The sequence below is a fragment of the Podarcis cretensis genome (assembly GCF_951804945.1).
Source record: "Podarcis cretensis genome assembly, chromosome: 8".
Classification (NCBI taxonomy): Eukaryota; Metazoa; Chordata; class Lepidosauria; order Squamata; family Lacertidae; genus Podarcis; species Podarcis cretensis.
The window spans coordinates 37874210-37901904 of NC_137177.1; the positions used below are offsets into that span (position 1 = coordinate 37874210).

Consider the following 27695-nt stretch of genomic DNA (forward strand, 5'->3'; position numbering starts at 1 on the left):
CTCAAAGCATTGCTGTTTCTGGATCCTTATGAACACACGTACCTACATTTAGATTTTGATGGATCTATCTGGTTCTATTCCAAACCCTTTCTAGCTAGCAAGGTTTCTGTCGCGCGCGCCCCTAACTTGGACACGTCTTTGCAAAAAGTACCAGGGCAAACCCCGAAGAGGTGGCGAGGGGCCAAGCAGGGAGCGTGACTGCCGTTGCTGCCGCCAACCCAATCAACCATCCCCGAGAGAATCGCCTGGATTTTCCCAGAGGTCGGACTTGGGCTGCCAAGGGAGGCGTGCCGCCCTCGGGAAGGGGGAGGGGAAGGAGGAAGGAGGCGCAGAATCAGGGAATGGCGCTGCTGCTGCTGGTTCTGCGAGGTGCCCATCGGGCTTAGGAGCGCCCGCCTCAGCCGCCGGGGCAGGAGCATGCGGGACCCTCTGCTGGTGGCGCTGGGCTGGGTGGTGGCGGCAGCGGCCATCGCTTCGACGTGGCACGTCCAGGTGGCAGGTGAGACCCCAACGGGGAGAGAGCGAGAGAAACAGAGTCCCCAGCAACCTGGGCAGGGCGTCCCATGGAACACATGGGGGTTTCCTCTCGAGGAAGTGGGCAAGAGGGTGGCTTTTTCACTGCTCACACGGGATCCGTTTTAACTGTTGGTTATTCAGTTCATGAAATGTGTATTCCGCTTGATCGTAAGGAAAAGCCTCCAGCGGTTTACCAAAACACGTTTTAGATCGGCTGCTTTTAATCGATTGGCTGGTTGTTTGGTGCTGAGCTTACTTTTCTTCTTATTCAATGGACCCGTTGCTTTGTTTTGTAAAATAAAACTGTAAAAGCCGCCCTAATAGTTGAGTAGAACAGGGCAGCGATTGGAGAGGGGCATTTGGTGATTTGCTCTTTTACCTGGCTTTGAGTGACTGCGCACTCTGTTGCTTGTGTGGGTGTGTTATGTATTAATCTTCTGTCCAGCACATTGAGGGGCCAAAAAGTGATATACAAATAAACCGTTGTTGTTGTTATGCCCCCAAAGTGATATCTATTTTATTGCATAAAATTTATACGCTGCTTGATAGTAAAAGAAACAAAGAAAGCTCAAAATAGTTTTCAGAAAAAGATAGAATAATTAAATTATCAATAAGAAAAATTAACAACAGTGATTTAAACCTTTAGAAAAGTCTATATAACAGTAGACTAAAGACGGATTAAAACTCGCAGAAATTCAACTTTCTAAACATCTGGGTAGGCTCACCTAAAGTCGAATTTTTTTAGAATATTTTCAAAACAAGAACGATATAAGAATACATGATAACAAATAATAATAATAATAATAATAATAATAATAATAATAATAATAATAGTAATATAACAGTGATGAGGGGCTCCAGCCTGTGTTGAGAACCACTGGCAGCTCTTGCCAACCTGCTGCCTTCCAGGTGTTTGGGAGCTGCTGATGGGAGTTGTAGGGCAACATGGGGAAGGGTCACTACCACCCAACCCAGCCCCCAGCATTGCTCCTCTCTCTTTAACAGTGGTCCACTGCTGAAGTTTTCACACCACCTCTTCTTATTTCCCTATCAGGAAAATCACCACCTGCTGAATTTCTGTTGAATTTGCTTTTTAAGGCACAGGAGCAATGGCAATTAAAAAGGTGGCAATCCTGAGTTACCTTTAAGGTGCTTGGGACCATGGTAACTGAACCACCAGCAGATCAATTTATTAATTTTTAGAAAGGGCCATACACGTGTGAGTCACCCCACTGCTTTTGTACTTGCCAGCCATCAAGGCGAAGGGTGCCTGAGTGTGTTTTGTTTCTGTTTCCCTTTCTCTAACTGCATATTTCCAAACGGGCCGGGGGAAAGCAGATGCAGTGGGCTCAGCTATGTTCACCCCACTCCATTCAAGTGCAAGGGTTTGAGATTTTTTAGTTTAGAGAAAAGGCAAGCGATGGGCAACATGATAGAAGTTTATAACATGGCACTTTGAAGGTGCACAGAGAAAAGTTTTCCCCCCTCTCTCATAACGCTCAAATTGGTGGATGTACAATGAAGCTGAATGTTGGGAGATTCTGGATAAACAAAAGAAATTCCTTCTTCAACCAGAGCATATTTAAGCTATGGAGACAATGATGGCTACCAATTTGGATGGCTTTAAAAGAGGATTGGACAAATTCATGGAGGGCAAGGCTATTAGAGGCTACTAGACATGATGGTTAAGCTCTACCCCAGAGGCTTCATGCTTCTGAACATTAGCTCCTGGGAATCTCAGGTGAGCAGAGTGCTGTTGCGCTTATGTCCAGTTTGCAGGCTTCCAACAAGGATCTGATTGGTCACTGTGCGGAGAGGTGGGTCATTGGCCTGATCCAGCAAACTTGTCTGATGCTCTTATGTTCTTATGTCAAGGTGATGGGTGGGATGCTAGATTTTGTAAATTAAAAAGGTGGGGGGACATTGTTAGCTCACATTAAAAATAAGAAAAATCCATTAATCCCAATGATATCCAAATGAGACTAATGATTATAAAGGTATATGCTCAGATGTAGAAAGGGCAATGCGATCTCCAAACCATTGAGTAATGGATGGTGGGTGTTTTTCCTTTTGGTCTGTTTGGGACTTGCCAGATCCCCTTTCGTTGTTCATCCATTAGCCCCCACCTCAGAGGGACATAATTTAAAAGTGTGTGAACGTCTGCAAACACTAAGCATTTTGATTTTAGCATAGGAAGAGGTGCTTGGGAGAGGGGTGCTGAACCCTCTCTCACACCTTTGCACCCTTTGTTCCATCGCCTCAGGTGCTTTTCTCGCAGCCACCTCTGATTCTGGAAATGGGCTGGACTGAGGAGAAAAGTGCCTGAGCTGATGTAGCAAGAGGAGCCCTGGTGGGGGAAGGGGAGAGGGCCCAGCTTCCCTTATCCTGTATTGTAGGGGTAAGAGCAGCTTTTGCCAGCCTGTTGCTTTACAGGTGTTTTGTATTACACTTCCCAGGAGCTGCAGCCAGTGCAGCTATGGTACCATTAACTCCAGCATCTGAGAGCCCAGCTGACTGAGGCTGATGGGAATTGTAGTTAGGAATGGGAGAGGATTTTGGTTTGCTCCAGAATTGAAAGCAAACTTCTCTGGTCTTCATCCGATGGCTCACATTGGATCACATGTCTAGATTGGATTGCATGTATGTGAACCTCTCAGGTTGTGGTTTGTTTGTGCTAACATCCTGGTTTTAGTTTCTTTTCTATACAAGGTGGTTTGGGGGCTTTCTAGCTCTTTTTGCCTTTCTGTTCAAAAATCATTTCTAGCTGCTTGAAAGATACAGTATCTGTATTGGAGTTTTTAAAAAGATGTTATTAAGGTGTTTTTATTGCTTTATTGTTGTTTGTCACTCTGGGCTCCTTTGGGAGGAAGGGCAGTATAGAAATTGAATAAATTAAAAATAAATTAAAATTAAGTGTGTGTATGTCAAAATTGCTTAAACTATCCACATGGTTATAAGATGGAACAGACTTGCTGATCCACTTGTGTTCAAGGGACACAAACCAGATGAGGGCTGCATTCACAACATAGTACATTTCAACTGCAATGATACCACTTTAACCAGGCATGGCTTCCACCAAAGAATTATGGGAGCTGTAGTTTGTTAAGGATGCTGAGAGTTTTTAGGAGACCCATATTCCCTTCACAGAGCTACCATTCCCAGAGTTTCCTGGGAAGAGGGATTGATTATTAAACTACTCTAATGAAATAATAACAGGGCAGATAAATCTATCAGAGACCCTGATTCACCGGACCATTTGGTAGGATGGGTCCTTTTTGAAGTGCGGTTGGTCTAGAAGACCCTTGGGGGTCCCTTCCAACTCTATGATTCTAAGTGTAGCCACATGGTGAGGCTTCCCTCTGAGGGCAGCTGTTCACATCTAGCACCCTTGAGACCTGATTCAATGGCTTTTAACATGCCACCAGAACTCACCCACGGTGCTTTGTGGTAGGCTAGCCAAAACCACAGGATGAAGAATGGTGCCTCCAGAATGTCACTATTTTGCACAACAAACCCACTTTCTTAAAGTGAAATAAAAAGCCCCCCCCCGACTTTTAGTGGTTAGGAAAGTGACAGGAGAGTAACAGGGAACTGTACTGAAAAGTGTGGGGTGAACTAATGATAAATGGGAAGATATGTCAGCACCACCACCCCACGCCAATTGGAATGAATGCTCATTGTCTTGTAACTGCCCCATAATAATATTTGTTAACAAATGCTCAATACATAGTCTAGCCTCTGTGTAAGCTTTGTGCAAGCAGATCAGGATGCTGAATAGCAAAGAGTCCTCAGTGTGATTTAATTTAAAGCGTCTGCTATGCTACCATTTGTCTGCATGAACTGGGATGAAGGGCCTTCCACTTTCTAGTGCATATCTTAAAAGTATTTGTGTGCATGTTTGACCGTATGTGTATTTGCAGAAACATGGATTGTTCAGGGACATTGTGAGTTGGGATTGGACCTCGGACTGGATATTCAGCCTATTTGTTTGCTGCTGTGTGTGACTGTGTGAAGCAGACGCAAATGAGTGAAAGATGCTTTCATCAAAAACACTTGAGTTCGCCAGCAAACGATGCCAGCTGTCAGGTCTTGGTTACTCTGTGCATATTGAGCGAGGCATCTCTTGCAAAATAAATAAAAAACTTAGCAAAATTAAAAGTTTTGAAATATGGGTTTGGCCTCTGTTCTCCACCCTGCATCAAAATATAACTTTAAATAGTGAGAAACAATTGGCAGCCTTTATTGATGCGTTCTTCCTGCCATCGCCGCCACTGCAGGATGCTACTTCTCACAGAGAACAGCAGGGATTTGTCTTGGGCTGGGAAGGATTAAGAACAGGCAATTAATCCGAACCAGCATTGCTCAACCATCCACATTCCTGCCTGTCATGCCTCATCTGGAGGAGTCCACAATCAGAGGCCAATGTGGAGCTCCCACTACTTAGTGAAGTCCAGGACCCAACGAGATCTGTGGACAAGGACAAGTTAGGACTCCGGGACAAGGGTGCTAGGTGGGCATCCCGTGGAGACTTCCCCTTTGACAACAACTAATGGGATTCGCCTGGGTGTGGTTCCAGCAAGCTCCAGCTGAAAAGCCCCAGCATCAGGTGGGAAGAGCTGCTTTTTGCCTTGTACCTGGTCGTCTACCTGCGTGGAATGAGACCTTGGACTGTCCCTCGACTCGCATCTTTCCTGAGCCCTTGCTTGAACCACTGTTTACCTGGGACTGGACCTCGGACTGGCCTTGGGTGTTGCTCGTCTCTGCGTCCATGGCAGCTCTGTTTATATGGATGTTCCTCTGCAGCTCAGGACCCAGCTAGGACAGGACATTCCCCTCCCCACATTTTATTCAGCTGTAGCCAAGGGTCAGGCTAGGGCCTAGGCAGAGAAAGGGGGTGTCCCTCTTATGCCCATTACAGTGAATCCAATTTCTCCTCTGTTGTTCTTTGGAATGCAGAGGCACCCCTTGAGGTCAGACCCCCAGGCCCTTTCAAATTCTGCAAGGCCTTGCTGTTGCAATTCAAGGAGGGGAGGTAAGCTGAGCCCTTTCCCCCCTCCCCCCTACTTTCCTCCTCACTTCCATCAGGCTCACTGCTCAACTCCTGTTCTCATCCTAACTGGCTAAAGATGCTGGCTGAGTTTATTTTAGGTGTGCTCAGGAAACCCAGCTGGCGCCTTTGTGGGGAAGGGACTTGTCCAGGGATAAACACATCTTTCCAGGGCCCAGATAAGATAATATTTGTCTCTGCTGGCACTTCAGCGTGCCAGTTGGTGTCACAATTATGTTGGTTCTTTTTTTTACTCTGCTGCTTGTAAAACATGATAATTTTCTGGATAAAAATATAGTTTAAAGAACCCAACTTTTTTCAAATGTGTGTGTTGGGGGAGGGTTTCCTAGGATATTGTTATTCAAATGGATTTTTTTATTTAAATATTTACAAAACACAATTTTCAAGCGTATCAAGGTGGCTTACCGAACAAACAAAATGTAATAAAATTGCCTGTAAAACTTAATTTAAGACATTAGTAGATGCCAGGGCTGTCAGACAGGCAGTACCACCCACAAATGTCAAAATGAAGACTTCCTGTGTTCACTCAAGCCAGCTGCTTCTACCACCTATCAGCTTGTCCCCTCCTCAGACCTGTCCTCAGTGTCCCACCACCTGTGTTGTGGGTCTAAGTCTTCTTCCTCTGTGTCATCCCTGGGGATTTTTGGGCTGGCGTCTCCCACTGCTCTTCACCAACCAGTCAGTCTCTGACAGTAAATTGGTTAGAAAGGGAAGCTCATATTGCAAAGGCTTGCCTAAAGAGTAGAGTTTTCAGAAGAGGACTGAAAGAAGGCAGGGATTAATGCTGCCAAAGACAGTTCCACAGGGCAGGGCCTTCCACACTAAATACTCAGTCCCTACTAAAGGCCAACCAAACTTCAAGGCATGGAGATTCATCCAAAGAGCCCCATCAGATGATTTCAGTGATTGACACACAAGGGAACAGACAGTTTTTCAGGTGTTTCAGGCCCAGGGCTTTGTGGATTAACACAAGAACTTTCGAACTGTTGCCTGCAGTCTGCTCCTGTGAGCAGCCTGGCCACTGCCGGAATCAAGTCTTGAGGCTACCAGTGCACGGACCACTGTATGGTCAGGCTGTGTGGTCCAGGAATGGTTTCAGTTGGCATACCATCTAGAGCTGGTAAAAAAAAAAAAGCACTCTTGGGCATTTTTTAGGCATCCCTCTGTTTTGATATGGTTTGGGCAGTTTGAGTATGGAAATTGAGTTCATCTCATTTATGTACATATTGTCGCTGACATTGCCTGTCATTTAAGTCCTTAAATGCACCTAGTGTGTCCAATTGTCCAAGAGGATTGGTGGATAAATTCATGGTGGATAAAGCACTATCACTGGCTACTAGGCATGATGGCTGTGCTCTGCCTCCGTGGTCAGAAGCATCAATGCTTTTGAATACCAGTTGCTGGAAGCCACAGGAGTGGTACATGCTCTTGTGTTTGGGGTTGTGGGTTTCCCAAAGGCATCTGGTTGGCCACTGTGAGAACAGGATGTGGGCCACCGGCTGGATCCAGCAGCGCTCTATGTATATTCTCTTGGGTTGGTGTGCTAATTTTAAAAGGGGGGGGGGGCTCAGTTTCACTTTTTCCCTGTGCTTTCACCCATTTAGATTGTGATCTCCTCTGAGAGCTGTTGTTTAAGCGCTTCTGTGAGCATTATATAAATAACAATAAATTATCCATTCCATATGGGCTGGATATCACACAGTCGTCCTTGAATGGGGCCCTAAACAACTGTTGTGCAAAAGCCAAATCTAGCTGGGATCACTGATTGCTGAGTAAATCCCTTGAAGGCAGAGGCCAGATTCCACAAGGGTGAATCTGCAGAATATTCATGCCTCCAGCTATTCAAAATCCCACTGCAGGCACTTTGTGTTGTGGGGAAATTAGCATCCTACACTCAGTTTGCATTTAGGTTAAAGCAATACAGTATCTCCCAAGATCAAGGTGGGGCAATCTTGGCTGTTCTTGCCTATCTCCCCTTGTGCAATTCTCCAGAGCCATAGGTGAATATTTCCCAAGTAGCTGAAACTCTTTCGGAGAGGTGTATGTTCCAGATTAATCGATAACCCAGAAGCTCAGTCCTACCTGGCCAGTCCAGGAGCTACAGACGAAGACCCTGATAAAGCACCCCAGCCTCCAGATGGCAAACAGTCCTGCTCTTCCTTTCAACCTCTGCCTTGCGACAATACCTGCACTGTTCCAGATGAACATGATCAGCTTATTGCTGTTATTATTTCATAAACTGTGAATCACTTTGTGTAGCTCTCTCCCAAGATGATTTGCAGCCACATTCTTAAAAACAGCTAAGAGAATATTGTAAGCAGTAGGAAAACAGCTGAGTACGGTATATATTTAAAAACAGCACAGAATGAACACCTAAGGCAGATTCGTCTTCACCCAGTTGAAACAAAAAATACCTTCAATTGTTTCTGGAGAATACAGATATCAGTTGCCCGTTGTATCTCAACAGGAATGCTGCCCCTCCAGAGGACATCATAACCTAGGGTGCATGAATCCACTCTCCTAGTCACAGAGGGATGCAATTTCTCCAACTAACCCCATTTTATGGTGGCTTAAGGTGCAGGAGGGGGGTGCGTCTCCTGCAGCAGGATAAATGTTGCTAATCAATGGCTAAAAACCAAGCTGCTGTCAGCTGCAATCCAGGACATGGTTGAAAAACTGGCAACCCTGATCTCACAGTGAGTGCCAGCTCTTAGATCTGTACTACTAATTCTTGAAGCGGATTAGGGGTGGCTGTTCTTGCCTCAGAATTCCATTGAAAATGTGTCTGTGCTGGGCAATCTTACCTTTTATCTCTCTGTGTGTGCCAACCTGTTGACACTCTGCAGCCATAAGCTGCCTTGCTTTCTGTAAAATGGGTGAAAACAGTTTCACCAAAGGTGTGTCCTAGGCAACAATGGGTCCTTGGAGATGTGACTGCAAAGTTAGTTTATTCCTTTGTCAAGCTTGTTTGACCTCAGTACTCTTTGAGGACCTGTCCCTGAACATTTTACTATGAAAACATGTTAACATTGTTTGGGGTAATGAAAACACCCTAATGGCAAAATTTGGTGCATTTCAGGGACATTTTCTGCCTCAGGTGGTGTTTTGTTTGTTTGTTTGTTTCCAGAAGAAAAACTGAAAGTGATAGGTAGCTAAAATGTGGGGACCTTGTATGGGTGACAACTTGTGACAATGTCCTAGAATGACTTCCTGGTAGGTTTGTTTCTATGTGAATTGCACAATGATAAGGGTGCTGAGGGGACACTTGGGTACCCACAAAATTGGAAGAAGGTTAAGAAGAGGCTGGAGGGGGGCTGCATTCTGCATTATAGACACTGCCTTGAGACACTGTGGTACTCCAGCACCACCCTGAGTGTCTCCCATCCCCACTGCCAGAGACAGTGGAGAAGCAGCGACAGGAGCTCAGAGTCCCCTGCCTTCTGCTTCTTGTTTCTGCAGCAGCGGGCAGCATGGTGTGGCAGTAGGCAGGCACAGGGGCAGGATTTGCTGTCTCAAGATTCCACATCCACCTAAGGCAGCTGCCTCAGTTTGCCTAATCATAAGGCTGTCTCTGTCTCTAAGCTCCCTTCCAGCTCTTTATGTGATGCAATAAATCATCTGCAAATCTGCAGAATCATTTCCTCCCAGTGTGCCCTGAGAGAGGAAAAGGTTGAATTGAGCACTATGATAAGGTTACCAGATTTTTTTCAATGAATCCGGGGACACTTCAAATAAATAAATAAATAAATACTACACGTTTGTGACGTTGATGCTGCAGCGATGGCAGTGGCAGAGGGGCGGCCACTGCCTTGACCTCAACCGCCACATTTCCCCTTCCTTTGAGGCTTCTATCTCCTTTCTCCATGAATCTGGGCAGCCCCTGAGTTGTTGGTTCTTCAGTGGTGGTGGTGGGGAAGCAGTGTGCAGTGGGTCAGGCATGGAAGGCAGAGAAGGAGGGCCGAGAGTGGTGGCGGCGAGGCTCGGGCAGCGCAATGCCTTCCTTCCCATCGTAGCAGCCCCAATCCCATTCCTACTTGCTTGCAAGCAGGAGGGGGTGGGGATCCCTCAGCTGGGAAGGGAGGCTTCCCGTTGCCTAACTGAGGAATCCCTGCCCCCTCCTGCTTGCACGCAAGCTCTGATAGGCAGCGTGAAGCCTCCCTTCAAAGCTGAGAGATCGCTGCCCCACTCCTGCTTGCACACAAGTAGGAGTTGGGAGCCTACTCCGATGGGAAGGAAGGCATTGTGCTGCCTGAGAGATCCCTGCCCCCTCCTGCTTGCACGCAGGCAGCATGAAGCCTCCCTTCACAGCTTAGTTGCTGGGGTCAGGGAAGGTGGAGGCAGCCCGGAAGCTGCATCTTCAAGCCCCTGCACCACCATCATATGGAGACTTCTTAGCAGCTCCTGTTGCCAGCCAGAGCTAACTGCTCCAGGCTGCTGAGATGCCACCCCTGCGTTTCCCGGGGACATTAGATGAAATCTGGGGACATTCCAGGGATGCAATTTGTCTGGGGACTTATTCACAAATCCAGGGACTGTCCCTGGGAAACGGGGATGTCTGGTAACCCTACACTATTGAGGCATCTAATCATAAGCCTGAATTTTTATTAAAGCTTATATGTTTAATCAGGGCTTGTATTTTAAAAATGAGCTTAAAGATCTTCAAATGTTTCATGCCAGGCAGAAGACCAGCTGCCTAAGAACCTTGGCAATGTTTTTACTCCTAGACAAGGGGCCCCCCTGATTTATAGCAGAAAACAATTCTCAAAGTCGTAAAAAGGGAATTACAGGCTGAGAGCCAAGGTTACACTGACCCTACAAATTAAGGGTGGATAAATAGTAAAATGAGCCATATCTTCTTCCTAAGGTTAAAAAGGTCAAGAGCAGTGAAAAAGCAACTGGTCTGGCTGGCAGAAACAGAGCATTTTTGGGAAGTCTTTTCTAAAGCTGTTTCTTTCTTAAACTAAGATCCTTTTAAGATTTCTTTTCCTTTTAAAAGGTTATTTATGTATTAAATATATTAGTTTAAATATAATTATGCAAAGGATTTAAGAAATGCTAGATTCTTATTTCATATAGTTGGAAGAGATCACAGGGGCCATCAGCCACCAGCCCCCCCTTGCCAGACAGGAGACGCCATCGAGCACTCCTGATATATGGTTGTCAGGCCTTTTGTTTAGAAACCTTCAAATGAAGGAGATCTCTCAATGTTGATGTGAACTCAAAATCCTTGACATATGCTTAAGATAAAAATTCAAGATTAACCATCTGTTTTGGAAGGCAATAGGGCAAGGAGGGCAAGAGGTGAGCTGGTAATTAAGATTCCTTGTTGAGACACATGTAAGATATATTACTACTTATTTGTCATTTATAGATAGAAGAATATATAGCTTTTTGATTCCCATAAAAGGACAAGAGGAAATGGGTGTATCTTTTGTGATTGGTTCTAGCAAATAGCCAATAGGAATTTCAACCAGGCTGATTGGACAGAGGCAGCCACAGGAGGAGCAAGGGGGCTGGATTAAGGAAATATAAGTGCTGGCCAGAATGGCAAGAGGCCAGGCCAGAGCTTGGTAACCATATACCACTGTGCCTCATATTTATTTGTCTGACAAATAAATTACTATTTTAATTTCTCTATTGCTGCATTGAATATTTCATTCCAGCTAAGCGTTAACCACAAGCAGGGTGCTACACTATGAGGGCACTTTGAAACTCCTTCCCCCATTATGAGAACACGATGCTGGCTCTACTCTCACAGAGAGTCTGTGAACAGGGCAAACCTCAGCCAGGTGCCTCTAAATATCATAGAAATAGCAAGCACAGTTTCCTGCTTCTGCTCCATAGGGGCACAAGAGTCCTCTGCTAGGTTAGCTGCTGATGTGTATCTCGGAAGTCACGGCCATTTCTTTTGTTAGCCTGACATTTGAGTTGGCTCAGTGGTGTTAACAGGCACAGCTACTCCGTTTCAAAAATAAAATAATGAGATTGCTCATCAAAGAGGAAAGAGTTGGGCAATCACAGTCTATGCTGGCAAATCTTTCTCACATGATCCTTTTTCCTAATGCAACCAGAATTCAAGGCACATTTTCTGCAACAAGAATTCAAGAGAGTTGTGCAACCTGCAGTTGTTTTGAATATGGAAATGATTTTATATAATCGTTCTCTGGTTTGAAATTGGAAATGTGTCATAGCAAAGTATAGTCTGGCCATCTGAAGCCTTGGGCTTGTGTGCTTCCTAAACTTTATTTATCGTTCTGACAATTTGTATAACACTTAACAACAGTTGCCTCTAAGCAGTGTACAAGAAACTCAATGCAATGAAACTAAAAATGAGCTAAAAGGTTAAAATTAACTGTAAAAATGTTCTCTTGTCATCCATACTGATTTCCTCCTTCACTTTCTAGTTTGATCAGGCCATAGTTTACTACTACAGCTGAATTAAGCATGCTAGAACTTTAAGCAATAGACCACATAGATGTGTGAGCATCCTGCCCTGAAAGCAGTGGAGCCTTTGAAAACATTCATTCATTCATTTTATTTATAAATCCCATGACAGCCAGTGTTGCATAGTGGTTAGAGTGTCTGACCAGGACCTGGGAGGCCAGGGTTTAGCCATGAAATGCACTGGGTGACCAGTTGCTGCATCTGAGCCTAACCTACCTCACAGGGTTGTTGTAAGAATAAAATGAGGAGGGGGAGAGCCAGGTACACCACCTTGAGTTATTTGCAGGAAAGGGGAGGGTATAAATATAATATATAAAGCATTCAAAAGCAATTTAACAATGAAGGCATCAACAATAAAAATGTACACAAAAACACTTCCATTACTGATTCAGAGTGGGATAAAATCTCTATTTAAAAGGCTTGTTGTAAAGGGAAGATATTCAACAGGGGTCAGAAAGACAATACTGTAGAGACAACAAGTGACTGATATGTAATGGGAGTCTGTTCCAAAGCGTAAAGGCCTGATTCTGACACCATGCAGAATGGACCCCTTGATGAACTGCTGTTGGTTATGGTCCCTGATATGAGTGCAGTGATTTGTTAGGTAAATGCACAGCAAGATGATATTTTAGGTATCGTGGTCCCAAGCTGTATAGATTACCAGTACCAGCATCTCAGATATAGCCTAGTGGCTGCTTGGTGGCAATTCAAATCAGTGCAGATGTTTGCAAAAGTCTCAGAAGGTGCTCACTGCTGCCTCCCCCTGTTCCCCAAAGACCAAGTGATTTATCTGAGACAAGGCAAGGCCCTGGAGAGAGGGGTGCACGCCAGGTCCCGGCTGTCTTTTCCTGCCTTGCCACAGCTAAGTCCCTGGGCTTAATGGCAATAACTACACATACTTGGTACTCTGAATCAGACTCAAAGTTTGGCATGCTACTAGTCGGGAGAGTGTTGTTGCAATCAGATCCTGATTTTGGGCTTCTCATAGGTTTTATCTGGCCGCTGTGACAACAGGATGCTGGACTAGATTGACCGGCTTTGACTTGATCCAGCAGGGCTTTTCCTATGTTCTATTTTGTATTTTTTTATTTTCTCTTCTATTTAGTATCAGGCATTTTATTAGGCTAGCTTATTTGCATACAGTGTTCTTTAGTCTATGCTGTTAAATTAGGTTTGCTCATTTATATTGTTTTGCACAACATTGTATGGACTGATGCCTTTTTTCTATTTATTGACATTGTGACTTACAAACCGTTCTAATGTTTTTGAACAGTAATGCTTATTGTTCGTTTGATATGTTGTGAGCCTTTTGGGACACAGTTTTCTGGGAAAGTGGCATACAAATAAACACGCAGTGATCAATGTGCTGTTTTCTTGCTGCAGGACAACCGGAAGTAGGAAAAGGCTGTGCAAACGAATGCATTCAACACTTATCCAGGCCGATTCAACAGACCAAACTTCAAAATTATACGAAAAGGACATGTGGGACGAAGACTTCGGTGATGTAAGTTCCTTGTGCCGTTAATGCTATGCCAGTTATTATACAATCCAGTTTTCTTCTCATCAGAAGAGATGGAAGTTAAATGCAGTTGTCACAGGAGACGTGTGTCTTCCAGTTTTCTTTCTACCTATCCAAAGCTCTTTAAGGAGGTCATAAATGATTAAACTGATTTCAGGAACAAAAAAGGGTGGGAACAGGCTTAAAATACATTGATGTTGTTATTATGGCTAAAAGCAATGGCTGTAGTGATGCTGTCTTTTGTGTGACCTTTCCCTCCCTGACTTCTATAGGGTGAGTGTGTGAATTCATTTATTACTATGACTATATTATATATAGTACTATCAATTTGCATGGTGCCCCAGACATTAGCAATGAGAAGACAGGGCTCCACCTCATACAGTATATAATATAAAACACAACACAAGCTGAGACCACAGAGGGAAGAGAGGGAAGGAGAGGGAACAGTAAAGCAGGGAGGACGGTGGCTTCTTAGGGTGCAGAGGTGACAGGGTGCCAAGCTTCACTGCAACTCTTTGGTTTATTTCTGCTACTCTGCAACACAATGTTGATGAATATTTGCAAGGTCTTTTTTTGTTAAATGGAAATGGATGTGGAAAGATATTTAAGAATATCTTAACTAAGCAATGCTAAAGGATGTGCTTAAATCTGTCCCGTTGAAGATCACTGAGTTTTAAAGCTGCTTAACTGAGCTGGATTGTGTCCCTTTTAACTGTTGTTTCCCATCTCTGTCCAGATTGATCACTAAGATGAATCGGAAATTCTGTGCAAGACCAGAGGAAGTCTGGGTGCAGGAGGCTATGAGGCAGCTGGATGCAATGAACGCTCCTACAGAAGTGACAGCTGGGTTTGACAAACAAGTGGGCAATACTGTCTCCATATCAGTTCACCCTGCGGGTCCACCTGACACCACTGTCACATTTAGCACAGCTACTTACACTCCCAAACCAGCAGTGATGGTGACTGGAACGACCCTTCATCCCCAAACCCTTGCAAGTGGCACTATGGTTTTCCAAACCTCTGTTGGATCAAAGAGATATGAGGGAAGTCTCACAACTGTTGGGAAAGGCCTGGAAGAGTTTCCTGGATCAACTCATGATTTGGTGGCATCTCCATCCAGCTCCCCCATAAGCAATTTTATTATTGCAGATTCCACGGCAAAAGGCATGAAGCCGACCACAGCATCTGCCACTCCCCTAGCTTCCTCCGAACAACTGACTCCAGTTCTGAGCGGCTCCAGCACAGGTACCGGAAGGCAGTCAATTGTGGGGCTCCCAACTGCTGAAGCAAACATACACACTTCTACCAAATCAGAAGGTACTTTGTCAACGTCAGGCTTTCACCAGGAGAACGGAACCGGGAAAAGCAGAGCACAGCCAACCACAAGCACTCCTGAGGTTGCCTTCTCTCCCAGTGCTTTGGCTGGACCCCGAAGTCACATAATCTTCTTGGCTTCCATGGGGACTTTTACGTGTCTCACCATTGTTGTTGCTGCTGTGTGGGCATGCACTAGGCCCAGAACACCACCTAAGGAACTGGTCCAAGGCTTGCTCTTCACTTCCTCTGACTCTCAGTCTGACGCCTTGGCCATGGAAGTTCTTTAACTTGCCTGTGACTTTGTCTAAGAATGCTTCTTTCACGCCAGGGTTTTAACCAAGGCCATTGAATAAAAGAGGGGGAGCAAGTCCTGCATGTTCAGTCACAAGATGCAGTGCACACACATCAGATGAATGGCAATGCCCATAAACTGGGGGGGGGGGAGAGGCTGGCCCCCTCAAATATGTTATTAGTTCTAAGGCATATGTTCTGGTATATGTTCTAAGGCAAGGCAGATGGTGTGAGCTTCCCCCACAAGAGTGGGACCTGTGACATTAGCTGCTCTAGGGAAGCAGGATGTACCAAACACATTGCCCAAGGGTAGTGAGAGAGGCCTTATCCTGCAGGAATATGAACTCAGGTCACTTCAAAGTGGGAGGCAGGACTTCTCACCAAATCCCTCTGCTAGGGGAACAGAGAGCGGCTCCTTCCTTAGCCATTCAAGCCAAGTTGGTTGGAAGCAGAGCTGGAGCAGTGCCAAGGCAATTGTATATTGACCTGAGACCAAGGTCAAAGGCTCACCGGGGACATATAATCAAGCATCCTTGGATGGGACTCCTCCTAAAGTTGTTTGCTTGATCTTCCTTTATTTGTCAAAGTAGGCAAGTGTTGAATCTGTTGGTGTCTCCGTAGTCCACCAAGATTCAAATCTCACGAGGTCGCTTAGACCCTGTAGACCAGGGTAGACCAGGGCCACATTCTGCCAAGGGCCACATTCCCATCAGGGTAATCTGATGGGGGCCACATGTCAGTGGGGGGGGGAGCCTCTCACCTCCCTCCCTCTCTCCCTGCCCACTGGGCTGCAGGCAGAAGGGCAGATCGCTCTTGTCAGAGGTCTGAACTGCTTGCTTGGGGTGGTGTTCCCCTCCCTCCTTCCATTTTGCCTTCCTCCTCCCCCTGCTCTGTCTTTCCTTCCAAGCTTTTGCCCCCCCTCAAGCAGGAAATTAGGCAGGGGGCTCCAAGTAACCTGCTGGCTACAGACTCTCCACTTCTGCAACCTGCACCTGCTGGTATCTGTGACCAAGTACTTAGCACATAGGAATTACCATTTCACGTATGGGAGAGAAGTGGGAAAGCATTACGTATGTTGAAATTTGCACTAAACGCCCAAGACCAAAAACCAGGTCATTTAGCCAAGCTCAAGGTGTACAGTAGTTTTTTATCCTTATCCATAGAATGGGTATTTTCTGGGTTTTCTATATGGTGTTTTGTATTTTCTTTAAGTAAATAAATAAAACTCTAATTCCATGTAGTGTGTCGTCTTTCACAAATGCGAGGTGGAATAAAAAAAGAGGGTCGTCCAAGTGAACCAAAGTACCTTGTTACGGAACCACTAACAGATTACAGATGTAGGGTCATCACTTTGCTTTATTTACACCGTGCCTTTCAATTTTATAAATGCCTAAAGTGGTTTAAAATTGAACAAGGAATGGTACTGAAAAATCAAAACTGTTTAAGCAGCAAGGGAAAAAGTCAAAGCACTAAAATCAGGCAGTAGCAAGAGTTTTTTGTTTGTTTTCGTTTTAACAATTTTTATTGGTTTCTAAGCAAATTCAGATACAAGAACCATTAAACACTTATCAAGCAGTACATCTAATGGTGTTTGTTTTAGCTAGACTGGTGACTGGGAGTGGCTGCCAAGACCATATAACACCGGTCCTGAAAGACCTACATTGGCTCCCAGTACATTTGTGAGCACAATTCAAAGTGTTGGCGCTGACCTTTAAAGCCCTAAATGGCCTCGGCCCAGTATACCTGAAAGAGCATCTCCACTCCCATTGTTCTGCCCAGACACTGAGGTCCAGCTCCGAGGGCCTTCTGGCAGTTCCCTCACAGCAAGAAGTGAGGTTACAGGGAACCAGGCAGAGGGCCTTGTTGGTAGTGGCGCCCACCCTGTGGAATGCCCTCCTATCAGATGTCAAGGAAATAAACAAATAAACAACAATCTGACTTTTAGAAGACATCTGAAGGGAGCCCTGTATCGGAAAATTTTTAGCTGGAAGAGGTTTTCCAGCCCTGGATTAAGGACTGGGTGAGAAGAAAGCTTGGAGGCAAGATTAGGACAGGAGGGAGTTTCCTCCACATCAGCTGCTGAGTAGATTAGATGGGAGCACTGAGTCCCACAGGAAGGAATTTAGTGGGGGGAATTTGCTGGGATTATAATATGCATTATGAATATCATTCATTTCGGTGTTTTACTTTCTTTATTGAGCCCTTGTCCTTAGAGTCTGCCCCCTGTTTACAATTGCACAAATGCCGGAGTTCTTCCACTTGATAGTGACTTCCTCTGTAACATTGATTCTTATCAGCAAAACCAAAAGAAAGTATGGCATGTTTCAGTTTAACGCATCATCATCTGCCTCTATATCGAAAACAATTGCAAACCCTTCCGCTTAAGTGATTTATTCTGCTTCTAACTACTCCTTTTATGGCAAAGTGGGAGCAACACTTGTGGACCTCCTAGTCAGGCATCCTCCCAGCCCAAAGCACAGGCCTGATGGAGAAACTCTTCCAGTCTCATGAGATACAGTGGCACACAAGATGGAACAATGCTGTCACTTCACATAAGGCAGCATCGTATGGACAGACTACCCAGGAAACCGGGACGCGTATCATTGTGGCTGTGCTCCCATGAGATCACAGAGCCCAATATATGCACTGGAGGAGGGGCTTTCACATGAGAGCACAGCATGCAAAAAATCTGCATTTTGGGGCACCACACAAGATCGTGGCTCTGGAAAAAGCACTTTTTTTTGGGGGGGGAGAGATTGTGGCACGACATCGCAGCCCAAAATTGCCACCATGCTCTCACATGAACAAACGGGATGTCCCGGTTTTACCGGGGCACTCGCAGGGTATGCAAATATGGCCCTCCAAGCTTCTCTGCTTGGCTCTTGAGATTCCCTCAAAGGACAATCCCACTCCCCAGACCACACCTCCTCTCCCCAAACCATATCCTTCATCAACCCTGCTCTGTACTCTCTTCCATTGCTTTTGCCTGTGTCCTTGGAATCAGGCTCATGCAGAGTTTGTCTGAGGCCCGGGGGTCAAGTCTTGTTCTTGGCATGACAGTGTAACTTCAGCCAGCCACTGGCAGGGGCCCCCAGTCAGCTCAGCCCTCTGAGGCCTGGAGCAAGTGTACCCAGCTCCCCCCTCCTGGCTTGGAACTGTGATCATGTCACAGAGGATGAAGAGGCTGGGTGGGTGGAGGAGGAGAATCCTCTGACTTCTGCTTGGCTGGAATGTACCCTATTGTGCAACAAATAAGAGCCACCCACACCTATTGTTCTGCCCACTTTCCCCCCTGCACTTTAGAACGGAATGTAGCCAGAACGCTCAGCCTGAAAAAGGTTCCCCCACACCCCTACTGTAGGACCACAAGCTGTTTGGGACTCGTCCAGCTCACCCAAACTCTCTGTTCCTCACCCCACACAATTTTCTCTGTATTTTCACTTCCTTTTCCATCCTCCTTTCCTTCCGACTGTGTCATCCAGTTTCATTCTGGACTTCCTCCACCTACAGCCCATACTGTCTTTAAATATACCATATTTTTCTGTGTATAACACGCCTCCGTGTATAAAACACCCCCTATTTGGGGGGATGCAAAATTAAGAAAATGGGGGGAGATTGCCAAGTCTTGTTGAGCTTTTTTTTGGGGGGGGGGGGAATTGACGAAAATCGCTCAACCACACACTTCGCAAAAGCCACCCATCGTATGTCCCCATGCCAATTGCCCATCCTAGTGCCGCAGTGACAGCCAGTCAACAACAGCCCTTGCCGCAGCCACCAATAACACGCCAAATAGCCGATGACAATCTTCACATCGTGGCAGCAACCAATCCCACGTCCCCCTATGCAGTATCTGTGTATAAGATGACCTCCAATTTTTAGCATAATTTCTTAATAAATAAACCTCGTCTTATACATGAAAAAGTACGGTATATCATGCATACCAAGAAAAGAAAAAAACCTCCAGGATAAAATGATTTTGTACCATCTGTACCTAGAAAACATTAATCCAAAGCCAGAATATTTTCAACACAGCATCTGAATCTATAGACATTTGCCCATAATGGATGCATCTCTATTTCAATGCCTATCCCAATTATTTGCAGAGGATGAGAATTGTAAGTTTGGGAAGGGGAGGAGGAGAATATTTCTTCCCTGATCAGAGTTTTGGGATAGCAGAGAACCCTCAGCTGATCTCTGCCATGGAAATAAGGCTCTTAGTGGCTACCAGCCATGATTGCCAATTTCTCCCTCCAGCCACCGGAGGCAGGATGCATTTGAATACAGGCGTCCCCGTCACTTATGTGCAATTGACTTGCATGCAACCACATGTATGCACAGCGCCAGAAAATAATTAAATAATCCAATTCAAACCTGGAAATGATGGGAGAAAGCTGGAGAGTCCTTGTGGCTTGCGAGGAGACCCTTCCTAGAGCCCAAAGACGATGTCAGTGAGGGCTGAAGAAGCTCTGAAGAGACTGGAGATGCAGTGGGGCTTTGTTTACGCTGCTCAGCCTCCCCGCCTAACAGCTGGTGTGTGGGGTAGCACAGCAGTAGCAACCACCATTTTTCCACATGTCTTCCAGAATCCTGCTGGCCCCAGAGCTTCTATTCTAGTTGCGGGTCATTTTTGGATCCGGTGTTTTTTTGTCTGGATTGAAGAGAGAGGAAAGTCCCAGGTTCAGTCCCTGGCATCTCCAGACAGGACTGAGAATGTACCATTTGAAATTTTGGAGTGTCCCCATGGGTCAATATTGTACAATATTGAGCTAGATGGACCAGCAGCTGGACTCAGTATAACAGAGAGGAAATATGCTCCAGTCCAACAGACAAAAAAACTCCTGCAAACATGTTGGGATCTGAACATCAGAATTTGACAAAATAGAATACTGTACCATGCAATAAAAAATAACAATAATAATTTTATTTTTTTATACCCTGCCCCTCTGGATGGATTTCCCCAGACACTCTGGGTGGCTTACAGCATATATAAAACACAGCAAAATATCAAACATTAAAAATTTCCCGATACAGGGCTGCCTTCAGATGTTTTCTGAAAGTTATGTAGTTCTTTATCTCCTTGACATCTGAAAGGAGGGTTTTCCACAGGGAGGGTGCAATAGTTATGTAAAACAACTTTGTATCATGAATATGAACCAAGTATGGAGAATATTGAACTGGTGCATTCTTTGTGTATGTTACACATTGTATAGATTGCTTATAATAGCTCACTGAAGGAGACCCATGGACAAAATGCATTGGGTTTAGTTATATTTAGGTTGATTGTGTCAATTAAAATTTGTTTGCAGGGTTGGTGTTTTTACATAGGCAGCTTCCTATGTCGAGAATCATAGTCCATAACCTCTGGAGGCCTTGGCCTCTGCTGCATAAGTGCATCCTTCTATCTGTGGCAACAGGCAGGCAGGAGTTGCTTCTCCTCCTCCAAAATTTGCACCTGAAAAGGTGAGATTTGATTCTCTCCACTTCTCCTCAAAGGCCTCCATCTCCCCCTCCTGTTTCCCGCTGGGAACTACATCTCCAGGTTTGCTGGAGCACACAAGGACTGCCCTCTACTTGCTCAGTAGTAGAGATGTGGGTAGGGGATTCAGTTCACATTTAAAGCCAGATCTATCACATGCACACTTTCCAAAACAATGAGAAATGAAACACCGTCATCTTTTGAAATCCATTCTTACCTGAATTTTACAATGCAATTCTCCAGCCAGGCAGTGTTTACAAAAATGCATAGCCATGGCAAAAGCGTGCATAAAAATGAATATATAAGTGAAAATATCAATCAGAAATGCATTATATTAGGAGACATTGCTTGCACACATTTGTACATCAGTCAAAACTGCATGCGAAAATCTGTTAGGCAAATTTGTACTAAAACGCTGAAGAATTTTCGGGAGTTTTTAAACACACCTACAAATTGCTGCAAAAGTGTGCAGAGCTGAACTTAAAGTTGGAAAAATGAGAAACTGAGAGAACCAAAATGGATGGATCCTTCTATCCCTGTTCAGGAGGACTAGTCCTGATGGCATCAGCTCACCAAGGTCTGAGGGAAGAGATCTGGTTTTTGGCTATTTGGTTTTTAAACTGGGTATGGGGATGCCTGGGACTGCCTGCATGTGAAAGCATGGCTTTGACCCCTGTGGTGGCAGGAGCAAATGAACATTTCTGAACTCATGTTTTCCATGGTAACATTGAATGGGGGGGGGGGGAGAGTATTCTCATTGTGCAAGAAGATGGGCAGGTGGGAAGGAGTGTTTAGCTCTTTATTCTCCTTCTTCCCTGCAAATGGGCTCTAGCCTAGTGGATACAGTATCTGCTTTACATGCAAAAGGTGCCTGGTTCAATCCCCAGCAACTCCAGGTACGGCTGGGAATGGCCCTGTTATAAAATCCTGGAAAGCCCCTGCTGTTCAGTGTAGGCAATACTGAGCTACAGGGACCAGTGGTCTGACTCTGTACAAGACAGCTTCCTATCCAGCCTTGTCATTCGTGCCCCATCCTCTGGTCAGGCTTCTATCTGGTCCCTGGAGCTGGTCAGGAAACTAGTAAAGAAAGGCCGGGGGTGAGGCATGAAGGTATGTGGAGGAAGGTGGAGGGTGTAGGGAAGAGGGCATATACTTAAAGACTATACTGAAAAAGCAAAAGGAGCCCCAGTGGCTCAAAAACCTGACAGCTTCTAAATTATTCACTAACATGGTGTTCCTAAAGGTAAAGGTAAAGGGACCCCTGACCATTAGGTCCAGTCGTGACCGACTCTGGGGTTGTGGCGCTCATCTCACTTTATTGGCCGAGGGAGCTGGCGTTCAACTTCTGGGTCATGTGGCCAGCATGCAGTGGCGTAGCGTGGGTTGTCAGCACCCCGGGCAAGGCAAGTAATTTGTGCCCCCTAACCCGTGGATTTTAGCACTCGAGTGCAAGCCCCCCCCCCAGATGTTGCGCCCGGTGCCGCCGGCCCCCCTGCACCCCCCACGCTACGCCACTGCCATCATGACTAAGCCGCTTCTGGTGAACCAGAGCAGCACACGGAAACACCGTTTACTTCCCGCCGGAGCGGTACCTATTTATCTACTTGCACTTTGATGTGCTTTCGAACTGCTAGGTTGGCAGGAGCAGGGACCGAGCAGCGGGAGCTCACCCCATCGCGGGGATTCGAACCTCCGACCTTCTGATCGACAAGTCCTAGGCTCTGTGGTTTAACCCACAGTGCCACTGACTCTTAAATAAGCCGTGAGGATGGTCTGCTTCCTGACGAACAGTAAGTCACAATTTGGACCCCCAATGGCTGCAAATGATAGCTCGGTTTTTAAAGACTTTCTCACATGTGCTCATGTTTCAGTGAACAAACAGACTTCTCTTGAAATAAGCATCAAAGTAGGGGCCATTTGCTGCTTCCATCATTACTGCTGCAAAATTCAGTCAGTTAAATATTTGTGCCCCATTCACAAATATTTCACTGCATCGTCTGTGTGTTCATGTCTTGCTTGTGGGCTTCCAATAGGCATCTGGTTGGCCACTCTGAAAACTGGATTCTGGGCTAATCGGCCTTTGGTCTGATCCAGCCTTGTCTACTGTCTTTCGCCAGTTAAGCCAAGGTGCTTTTGCACCCAACTTCAAAAAAAAAAAAAGCATACAGTTCCTTAAAATGCACTCCAAAAACCTCTATTATGACTGAAATACGTAAACATGAGCAAATCCATCAATCAGGTGAAAGCCAATCATTGGACAACCAGAATTGCTATGTGGTAGCAATACTGGTGGATTGTTGTTTTGTTCTTTAACCAGAAAGGGGGGGGGACTCCCCCATTGCTTTTAAATGTATGCAGTGCTACTGCAGTGTAGGATAGTGTGGATTATTTAGCATTATCTAGCAATTCATTATAATCCGGGAGTTATGGCAGTGATGGTTGTTATGAATACAGGGGCATTATAAAGCATGTCCCTATTTTCATCTATGAAATGTTATTAAAAGGTATGGTATATCTGCTTAGCCTGCTAGATATGACGCCAGCCTCTTGTTTAGCAACGGGAATCACAGGAAGCTGCTCTGTACAGAGTTAGACCATTAGTCTATCCTGCTCAGTACTGCCTGCATGGACTGGCAGTGGCTCTCCAGGATTTCAGATAGCAGTCCTATCTGGGGATTGAACATGGGACTCTCTGTGTGAAAAGCAGATGCTCTGTGGCTGATCTATGGCCTTTCCCCTGCAGTTCCCCCAGCCTGCCTTCTCTGACCTGGTCCACCGCACTGAGTAGCAAACAAATTCCAGATCCCCCTCTTCTGAAGTAAAGATGTGCCGGTCTGGTTTCACTTCTGCAAACTGAAGCTTTAGTCGTGCGTCGCAAATGCTTGGATTTGAGCTGTGGGCGCCTTTTCTCTCGAAAGGAGAAGTGAGACCCATCTCTCATGGAATTACGCTTGACATTTTGCGAGCTTCTCTGGAAAGAAATGTGGGTGGAAATACATGGGTAGAATCCTAGGGAAATCCACACTGGGGATGGAAGTGTATATATTCACACAGCTTCGTCCCCAAGGACACACTCTCCAGCTTCTAGAAAGGCAGCAAGACAGAAGAAAGCTCTAGACCTTGAGAAGAAGCCAACCATGGGCAGTCTGAAGACCGCATTCCTGATCGCCCTCATCCTGACTCTCTCTTATCAATACACAGAAGGTGAGCACGTGGCACTTTCCTCTTATTATGTATATGTGTGTGCTTTTTATAATATTTAAGAACTATAAAGCCCCAGAGTGTCTTGCACTGGGAAAACCCAGCAGATCGCAGGCTGAGGTCCTGGCATCTCCAGATAAAGAATCTCAGCTATCAGATTCTTGGCAAGCTGGTGTTGAACGGTGGCTTAGTGCTCATACATTGGTGTGCATGAGTGCTAGAGAAGGGGAAGGGACCTCTGTCTCATAGAGCTGCAGTGAGCGAGAGAGTAGACCATGCCCCAGCTAGGGTCAAACATGCAAGTGGTGTTTGCCAACTGATTAGAGGCAGAAGGGATCAGTGCATTGCTAACAGCAGCTCAGTGGGAAGATGGAGCTATTCACAGCATGGAGGTGAACATGGTCACCTGCCGTCAAGTGTCCATGAAGCACCTGTTAAATTTTAGCACAGCGACAGGGACTGCAAAGCCAGCAACCCCAAGTGTAACTGAATCAGCGTTCCTCCTAACGGCTTCCTCTCCAAGGTGCTGTGTGTATAGAAAATGCCTTTGGGAGGTTTGCTTTGGTAGCTCACAGCATGCCTGTTTCATCTTGCACTTCCTGCTTAACATTCCAGCAGGGTATCAAAGTGACTCTGCTACCAGACAGCTATCCTCTGTCCTTAGGAGGAAAGCACCTCTGAATATGCAAAGGAGCATCACTGAGTAGACATGCGTGAGATCAGGCTACGTGCCTCAATGACAGTAAATATGAGTGTTGTGTCATAATAATGGCCATAATAATGTTCCTCTCTTCTCTCCTCTTCCCCCACCACCTTCAGCACTGCGTCCTCGGATTCCGTCAGACTGTTGTGAGGGATATAGGATGGGAGGACACATTCCCCGCAACAGAGTGCAGAATTACTACAGGACTCCCAGTGATTGCCGCTTGGATGCTGTTGTGTGAGTACAGAATGCCACTCCTCAATTATGTGTTCTCCTAACTTTCAAATAAGGACACCTAGGTGGCCTTGACTGGGGTGAGGGTGTCAGAAAAATCATTTCATGACATTTCATGGCATTTCATGAAGTTTCTCAAATTTGTGTTGAGCTGCAGTCGGAGCATTTGTTGAACCATTTGTGATGAGACCAGGCAAGTGGAGATTTTGGGGGAAATAACAAGTAAAAAGAAGCCTCTGAGAGTTCCAGAGGTTCCTCTGAGCTGCTTTTCTAGGACTTCATGGGAAGAGTTGGACCCAGGGAAGGGATGGACAAATGTGTCAATTTCAGAGAGAGAGAGAGAGAGAGAGAGAGATATCAACAAGGGTTTGGGGGCAGGGGAGAAGGTAAGAGTTGGAGAGGAAGAACAGCCAAAACACAGAGAAAAGGAGGATAAGCATTGCTGCCCCTGCAACAGATAAAAGTGGGACCACCTGCCTCCATATGTGCCCCTCTGTCAACTATTGCAAGGATGAGGAACCTCAACCCAAGCTTCAAGTGCAACCCTCCAGGCCTCTTTCTCCAGCCCTCAGGACATTTCCTAGACCAAGGCCCTCTCCAGCCCCATTTTGCATCTTCTTTGCATCTGGAATGAACTTGCCATTGAACAGGGACCATGCTTCTTGATTGCCTGGATAGAGGATGTGACCATGTGTGGAAATCTCTGGCTGTGGAGAAAGAGCCTTCTCAGTGGTGGGGTTGGTGGCTTCCCCCAGGAAAGTGCCTGTTTTTGTGTCATTTCAATGCTGGCAAATACCTTTGGGGTGTTTCTTTTAAAAAGATTTCCCAGGCTTTTAAATCATTTGCTTCAGTTTCTTTTTCAGTACTGCTCTTTTACGTTCTGCTGCTGTTAGTATCACGCTGGCCTGCTTTAATTGTGTCCTCCAGCTATCCCACTGTGTTGCCACCTGCCCTGCCCTGTCACTGTGCCCCCTGATCTGGCCCGCTGCTTCAGGTGTCATGGAAGATACTATCCCTTTGTGTTCAAATAGGATTCAACTGTAATGAAAAAACACAGTTTGTTCTGTTATGTAAATTGATGTTGCTTTGTTCTGTTGTTTATATATGTCATTTTGTTATTATATAAAAATGACAAAAAATACATGGATTAAACAGCGGCCAGTCAGTGGGGAACAGGTGACATTTTGCGTACTTCAGGAAGTGAAATCACATCTAGGGCTGGCCCTGTGGATTCCTGCACTTCCAACAGCTAGTAGATCTTCTACACAAGAGGAAGGGAAATATGATTACAGGAGGCATATGCCAAGAGATCGTTTCTAAACCAAGTTATTTTGCCTTTTCTCTACAGGTTTGTTACCAAGATCGGTAGGCGTGTCTGTGCTAATCCCAGGATGTCATGGGTGAAAAAATTAATGTCACAGCTGAGAGAAATTAAACCATAATTTTGGAGAACCAAAGAAAGAACCTCCGCTGAACAGGAAGGAAGACAAAGAGCCGCTATCCTTCTTTCCAGTATCTCTGCTTCCTTCTGCTTTTTTGCCACTCACAAGCAAACATCTATAAGCATTTAAACAGCACTGAAAACAGTGTAGCTGTGGCCACTTATGCACTGTCAGAAATGCAACATCAAAGAAGAGGATACCAATTTGCATAAGGAATATGTATACATGTAAATTAAGATATAACTGTTATAGTTTAACTAGAAATACAATGCATCTCACCATTGTGGGGCAGGCTGTGATTTGGTGGTAATTGGGGATGGGCAACTACAAGGCCTCTGCTCCTTTCTTTTTTAAAGGTTCTTTTAGAGTCTTCTGAGGAAGGGTAGTATATAAATGTAATAAATAATAATAATAATCTTTAACTGGAATAGGTTTAAGGAGATGTATCTCCTCCGACAACCCTTCAAATATAGAAGGGTCCATCAGATTACGTATATAGGCTAGTTAATGCTATATGTTTCCTGATTTCCTCCCAAAAATCTGGGAATTGTAGTTTATGGCCTACTAAGAAATGCCTCACTCTTTATTCAGTGACATTTCCCAGAATTGCTTGGGCTGGAAACCACAATCATTAGACCATGGTCAACACTGCTTTAAAACTGAAGTGTGGACACAGACATGGTCATGGAAGGAGCAGAATAATGGCAGAGTCTTTGAGGGTTCCTTCTCCACCGTTTGCACTGTGGCCTTTCTGAATTCATTCATAAAATTAGCTAACACCAGATTATGTATGAAACCATCAATAGCAACTGGCAAGCAAGCTGTATTTATGACTGTCATATATACTCAATGCCACTGCCATCGCTGGGCTATTGATGGCTCCTTGCTTCCTTGGCCCTTCCTGGCTTCCTCCCTCCCCCCCATTTCTTCCCTGCAAGAACCCGAACTGTCCAAAGCAGCTGTCAAAGGGGGTCTTTCCCCCCCTCCTCCTCCTCCTCCTGCTGCTACAGAAATTAAGCTGAAGACTTCTTGGAGCAGGACCTTTTCCATGCTTGGCAAAGTCCCTCCTGAAGGAAGCCTGGCAACAGCCTCAGTCAAGAAGACCTTTTGTTCTGTTAGGCTGCAATTCTTCCTGCTGACTGACATTAGCTTAAACTTTCCTATGTTTATGGAAGTTTTAAAGAAGAAAGATGGAATATAAGCTTAAAATAATAAAGTTTTTTTTAATTTATTTGATTCATTCATTCATTCATTCATTCATTCATTCATTTACTCACTAACAGCATTTGTAGGCTGCCCCTTAACAAAAAGTTCTCTGGGTGGCCTTCAGTAAATGGCATTCACGATCCTTGGTGTCATCCCTTCGAGCTTGCCCAATTCTTCTTTTTTTTAAGCACAGAAGGCACCTACAAAATTTTAAGTGCCCAGAGTCTTCTGAACACTTACTTTGGTGTCACGCCCATAGATAAAGGTAAAGGTGAAGG

General features: G+C 45.3%; 1 protein-coding gene and 2 long non-coding RNA genes across 3 annotated transcripts; 2 read left to right on the top strand and 1 right to left on the bottom strand.

Moving 5' to 3' along the window:
• Nucleotides 1-324: 324 nt before the first annotated feature.
• CX3CL1 (C-X3-C motif chemokine ligand 1) lies at nt 325-16391 on the top strand. Its single transcript, XM_079989235.1, has 3 exons — nt 325-499; nt 13412-13532; nt 14284-16391. The coding sequence occupies exons 1-3, from the start codon at nt 418-420 to the stop codon at nt 15149-15151; spliced, it is 1071 nt and encodes a 356-aa protein (XP_079845361.1). The 5' UTR covers nt 325-417; the 3' UTR covers nt 15152-16391.
• A 937-nt stretch (nt 16392-17328) lies between these two features.
• On the bottom strand, nt 17329-18275 carry LOC307223274. The gene is made up of 2 exons (XR_013842059.1): nt 18111-18275; nt 17329-17444 (listed from the first exon to the last, which is right to left on the bottom strand). It is a non-coding gene; the product is annotated as an uncharacterized lncRNA (long non-coding RNA).
• Nucleotides 18276-23528: 5253 nt separating this feature from the next.
• LOC307222942 lies at nt 23529-27441 on the top strand. Its single transcript, XR_013841920.1, has 3 exons — nt 23529-23835; nt 24652-24772; nt 26118-27441. It is a non-coding gene; the product is annotated as an uncharacterized lncRNA (long non-coding RNA).
• The last annotated feature ends 254 nt before the right edge of the window (nt 27442-27695 follow it).